This window comes from Pristiophorus japonicus, chromosome 8 (genome assembly GCF_044704955.1).
Source record: "Pristiophorus japonicus isolate sPriJap1 chromosome 8, sPriJap1.hap1, whole genome shotgun sequence".
In the NCBI taxonomy this organism is placed as follows: domain Eukaryota; kingdom Metazoa; phylum Chordata; class Chondrichthyes; family Pristiophoridae; genus Pristiophorus; species Pristiophorus japonicus.
In genome coordinates, this window is record NC_091984.1 from 224,071,692 (window position 1) to 224,077,691 (window position 6,000).

The window sequence follows — 6,000 nt, forward strand, 5'->3', positions numbered from 1 at the left end:
TTCCAAATCACAGCAAAAATAACAACAGATGATCCTTGTTGCCCTAACTTCATTGGAAAGCTCTCCATTACCACTGTGTCAGTCATGGGCCACTGAATTTGAGTTCCTATTGTATATTGTGCTGCCCTGATTTTCTCTCTCTCTCTACCTCTTCCTTCCTGAAGCCACTGACTAATGCCACAGTGCAGTTCAACAGTCTCTAACCAGTCATTCTCCATGCCATTTTATTGTGGACGGGCATCACAGTTGAGACAATTCTGTTCTCAACTAACATCCACATCCACTTCTAGCAGGGGGCGCTGGAGCAAGATCTTGGTCCACTTTTTTTTTTACCCATCCCAGGGGTTTGGACATTAAATTGTGGTACTTCTGCTGAGATCAACCAACTGCACAGATTAAAGGCCACACGGGAATCTTCCTGGTGTGTATGGCTTAGTATCACATCAATGAAATTGGCTATTGGGGAAACTAGTGACCACATCACTGGGTACACTTTTGGTTACAACCCTGGGGAAATGTATTTCATAAGTTGCTAACTGATGACAATATCTAATGAGATGGGTGACCTGTCAAATTCCAGTCAGGGATTTGGTATATCTTTACAATATACATTAACGATTTAGATGAAGGAATTGAGTGTAATATCTCCAAGTTTGCAGATGACACTAAACTAGGTGGCGGTGTGAGCTGTGAGGAGGACGCTAAGAGGCTGCAGGGTGACTTGGACAGGTTAGGTGAGTGGGCAAAGGCATGGCAGATGCAGTATAATGTGGATAAATGTGAGGTTATCCATTTTGTGGGCAAAAACACAAAGGCAGAATATTATCTGAATGGCAGCAGATTAGGAAAAGGGGAGGTGCAACAAGACCTGGGTGTCATGGTTCATCAGTCACTGAAAGTGGGCACGCAGGTACAGCAGGCGGTGAAGAAGGCAAATGGTATGTTGGCCTTCATAGCTAGGGGATTTGAGTATAGGAGCAGGGAGGTCTTGCTGCAGTTGTACAGGGCCTTAGTGAGGCCTCATCTGGAATATTGTGTTCAGTTTTGGTCTCCTAATCTGAGGAAGGACGTTCTTGCTATTGAGGGAGTGCAGCGAAGGTTCACCAGACTAATTCCAGGGATGGCTGGACTGTCATATGAGGAGAGACTGGATCAACTGGGCATTTATTCACTGGTGTTTAGAAGAATGAGAGGGAATCTCATAGAAACGTATAAGATTCTGATGGGACTGGACAGGTTAGATGCAGGAAGAATGTTCCCGATGTTGGGGAAGTCCAGAACCAGGGGACATAGTCTTAGGATAAGAGGTAGGCCATTTAGGACTGAGATGAGGAGAAACTTCTTCACTCAGAGAGTTGTTAACCTATGGAATTCCCTGCCGCAGAGAGTTGTTGATGCCAGTTCATTGGATATATTCAAGAGGGAATTAGATATGGCCCTTACGGCAAAGGGGATCAAGGGAAATGGAGAGAAAGCAGGAAAGGGGTACTGAGGGAATGATCAGTCATGATCTTATTGAATGGTGGTGCAGGCTCGAAGGGCGAAATGGCCCTTCTGCACCTATTTTCTATATTTCTATACAAAGGGATGCATCCATTTTATTTAGATATACACACTCCATCACCACCAAATTTAATGAAATATTAAGTTAAAAGTTTCACAGAATATAATGGGAATCAATACTAATAGTTTTATTAGTGAAATGTAATCCAAACATTTTGATAAGTCATCATTCTATGTACTATTCTATGTCAATAAAATGATGCAAAGAAAGCAGAGGGAGGGTCGGGGCTCATCAAGCCAGAAATTGGAAGTAGCAGCCAATTCTTAAAGGATCTTGACATCAACCCGGAGTGTTCCTCAGTCAGGAATATCCCACCCCAGAAACAATGTTTATGGTCTGTCATATTGACGAGTGGGGTAAATCACATTGCAGCAGGTGCTGTTTACTACAAGTGCAATTATATAGCACCTTTGACACAGTGGAACTTCCCAAGGCGCTTAATCTGTTGTAAACTGAACTCTTGCAGTGAAGTTTCTTTTATTCCTGCCTCTTACTGGCCTACAGTTCCATGGATGCTGGCAGCAATTTGGTACCTCGCTAAGTGCCCATTCTTCCTGCTTTGAGTTCGTGAACATTGATGACTTTGTTGACCATTGAGGATATCACAGCCAAGCCGAAACCTATCTCCCCTGAGATGCACACGGGCGCGCTTCCCAGCAAGAACCCTGGCTGCTTGGTGACTCCTTAGCCTGGAGACACTGGTGGGGTGATCGCATCAACACTGTTGGGCTCGTCGCGGTTTTAAAAACTGGCAAAATATCTTGTAAGGAATAAGAGCTCGGGCCAATTTAGATTATGTGGTCCCATTCGAGTTTAGAGTGTCTAAAATGCTGTGATTCCCATCACAGTCGGATAGCTTGTTACAATTTACTGACAAGACCGAGGTGTGAGGAATTGCCACTTGGGCCATATTCCCATGGAACCACACCCTAGTATGAATCAGCACCGTCGAGTGGGGCGGAATTCAAGAAAGAAAATGGGGGGTGGGGTGACATTTTATATGAAAAACGAGAAGGTGACAATGTTTGTTACCGTACCTTCCTCTGCCCGTCACTATCATCTCGGTGCCCACTGAATGGAACTTCCTCCACAGCAACTCGTTCTCCTTAACCAGTCTGATTAACGGCACCATCCTGGTGGTCCCCGGATCCAGGGTCTCCATGGGAGAGAACAACAATTCCACACTCTAATACGTCCTCTTCGGGAAAAGTTCCCAAGCAGCGAGTGCACCAACCCTTCCCTGCACCATCGCTGGCCAAGAGCTGCGCATCAACACGGAAAGTCTGACCATCACCAACCTGTAGCAAAAAGTGGTGGACTTTTATCCCTTTGAGTGGCTTTTGTGGTACAATTTAATCTTTTATTAATGGTTTTCAGCAAAAGAGAGATTATTTTTTCTCTATATCTCTATCTGTGTTCAAAGTCAAGGGTGCCAGGGGCTGAGTTCTCGTCCAGCTAGAGGTTGCGTCAGTTAAAGCGCTGGATGCGAGCATGAATGTTGTCAGGGATGGAGAAGGTCGATTTGCTGTTAAATACAGGACTAGCCGACCAGTCAAAGTTCACACTTTCACCCTCGGTGGAAGTGCTGAGGGTGACAAGCTACCTCTGCTGCTGGATCTGTAGCGAGTTCTGGGTCGCCGCTGCCTGCGAGCCTTTATGCGACCAGGTCTCGTACCGCCCGTGACTGGTGAGCTGATCTCTCTTTAGACATATGCGCTCGCTTATCCGTCTATTTCCCCGGCTCGAATCTTTCTCCAATTCTTTCTAAAATCTCCTTTATTTTTCATCTGACACTTGCGATCACAATCTCTTCCGGAGCCTCAGCCGACTGATCGTCCCCTTCCCGGGCTCAACAGTCTTCTTTCCCCTCAATGTTCAGCCTTGCTGGGGTCGAAATACCTTCTGATTAATTAACCCCCCCCCCCCCCCCCCACGCCATGTCAAATCTAACCGTCTTCTCCTCCATGTAGTTCCATCGTTTTTCTCTTAATCCAGTTATTTTTATTCTCCCACCGCTCCACCGTGCTCTCTAATTTGATCCTCTAATTTCTTACCTTTTACTTCGTCATGGAAGAAAATATAAAGCAGCGGGGACGGTATATGTAGCGCGTGAAGCTTCATCCATCACCCAGCATTGTCCTATTATTACCAGCAGCTCAGTCAACAGCTCAGAGAAAGAAAAATAAACATTCATTTCAGCATCTGACGTGTCATTTTCCCCCTCACGCCACAAATCTTGGCATCAGCAATGTGTAACCGCATCTTCACCCAAACTCAAACCAGTTGCACAGTGATGTCAAGTAGCAGCTGGTGCCAGCTAGCTTTTGGATAATAATTTCCCCGCAGCAAATGGAAGCCGGCACCTCATCGCTCACTCCCTGTTAAAGAGACAGCGCCTTTTGGTGCTGTTATTTTGCATTTTGTTTCTTGGGAAATTGCTAAGAAATTCTAGTCTTAATTTCGGTATTTATTCGGAGTCAATTAGGACAAGGAAGCGTCTTTTTAAAACTTTTGGATCGGAGTTACGCAGTTCCAGTGATTTTCAGAGAAATTATTGGGTTATCAATTACCCACACACACTTTCTTCCTGTTAATTACCTTCAGTCTCAAAATTTATATTCTCCCATTCACAAAAAAAGGAAATGATTTGATGAGGCACTAACAGTCCCATTTAGAAACGTTATGGTCTATTTAAATGGTTGGGTTTTATTTTAAGAAAAGCAAAATAGTACAGATGCGGGAAATTGAAATAAAAACAGGAAAAGCTGGAAACACTCAGCAGGTCAGACAGCATTTGTGGATAGAAGAAGGTAGAGACAGCATTTGTGGATAGAAGAAGGTAGGGTTAATGTTTCAGCTTAATGACCTTTAGTAAGATTATTTTCATTTTAAGAAAGAAAACACAGTGGAAAGTTATAACTCAGTATATCGTTTCAATATTCTAAAGGATGCCTTCATGGGAAAACAAGTTCTATTAGCTTTTGGGGTGGGGGGGAATTATTTATAGACACCCCATTTCAAAATTTACACGAGTAGATAACGGAACGATTTGGAAGAGGGGACTGAGTGTAACATAGCCAAGTTTGCTGACGATACATAGATGGGAGGAAAAGCAATGTGTGAGGAGGACACAAAAATCTACAAAAGGACATAGACAGGCTAAGTGAGTGGGCAAAAATTTGGCAAATAGATTATAATGTTGGAAAGTGTGAGGTCATGCACTTTTGGCAGAAAAAAAATCAAAGAGCAAGCTATTATTTAAATGGAGAAAGATTGCAAAGTGCCACAGTACAGCGGGACCTGGGGGTACTTGTGCATGAAACACAAAAGGTTAGTATGCAGGTACAGCAAGTGATGAGGAAGACCAATGGTACCTTGGCCTTTATTGCAAAGGGGATGGAGTATAAAAGCAGGGAAGTCTTGCTACAACTATACAGGGTATAGATGAGGCCACACCTGGAATACTGCGTGCAGGTTTGGTTTCCATATTTACAAAAGGACATACTTGCTTTGGAGGCAGAGCAGAGAAGGTTCACGAGGTTGATTCCGGGGATGAGGGGTTGACTTATGAGGAAAGGTCGAGTAGGTTGGGCCTCTACTCATTGGAATTCAGAAGAATGAGAGGTGATCTTATCGAAACGTATAAGATTATGAGAGGGCTTGACAAGGTGGATGCAGAGAGGATGTTTCTACTGATGGGGGGAGACTAGAACTAGAGGGCATGATCTTAGAATAAGAGGCCGCCCATTTAAAACAGAGATGAGGAGGAATTTCTTCTCTCAGAGGGTTGTAAATCTGTGGAATTTGCTGCCTCAGAGAGGTGTGGAAGCTGGGACATTGAATATATTTAAGACAGAAATAGACAGTTTATTGAAGGATAAGGGGTTATGGGGAGCGGGCGGGGAAGTGGAGCTGAGTCCATGATCAGATCAGCCATGATCTTATTGAATGGTGGAGCAGGCTCGAGGGGCCGTATAGCCTACTCCTGTTCCTATTTCTTATGTTCTTATGAGAGCATCAGAAATTACATATTTGCTGAAAACACGTGTGTGGTTGGAGAAATGAAATTTAAAAGGACTGGACAAGCTCACCAGTTTAACTATTGATTGACAGATTATAATTAAATATTGATAAATGTAAAATAATGTGTAGAATCTACGCATATTTTCCAATGGGTTCACTGGATCTTGATGGAGAATGGGAACCCTGGCTGCTACTACCTGCCTCTAGCCCAGGGGCACTGATGCTAATTGTAACACCCTACTGCCGACTTAGATCAGATCAGCTAACTTTGCAGAGCACAGAGGCTGTATCTGCGACCTTCCTGCATTGTATAGCTTAGCTCCACATTGAGCCTGTAGATTTATCAACAGCCACTCAGAAACTGTGAATTAATGTATTTCACAGGAAGCGCGAAGAAGAAAAGGCCATTTGTT

At 43.9% G+C, this 6,000-nt stretch overlaps 1 protein-coding gene across 2 annotated transcripts in view; it reads right to left on the reverse strand.

The window, feature by feature from the left end:
* Window positions 1–2,826, reverse strand: part of LOC139269029 (T-box transcription factor mls-1-like) — a 66,391-nt gene extending 63,565 nt beyond the window's left edge. For both annotated transcript variants that reach the window (XM_070887981.1, XM_070887980.1), the window contains exon 1: window positions 2,602–2,826. In XM_070887981.1, the coding sequence (XP_070744082.1) occupies window positions 2,602–2,726 (125 nt within the window). In that variant the 5' untranslated portion in view covers window positions 2,727–2,826. The remainder of the gene's footprint in view (window positions 1–2,601) is intronic.
* Between the last annotated feature and the right edge of the window lie 3,174 nt (window positions 2,827–6,000).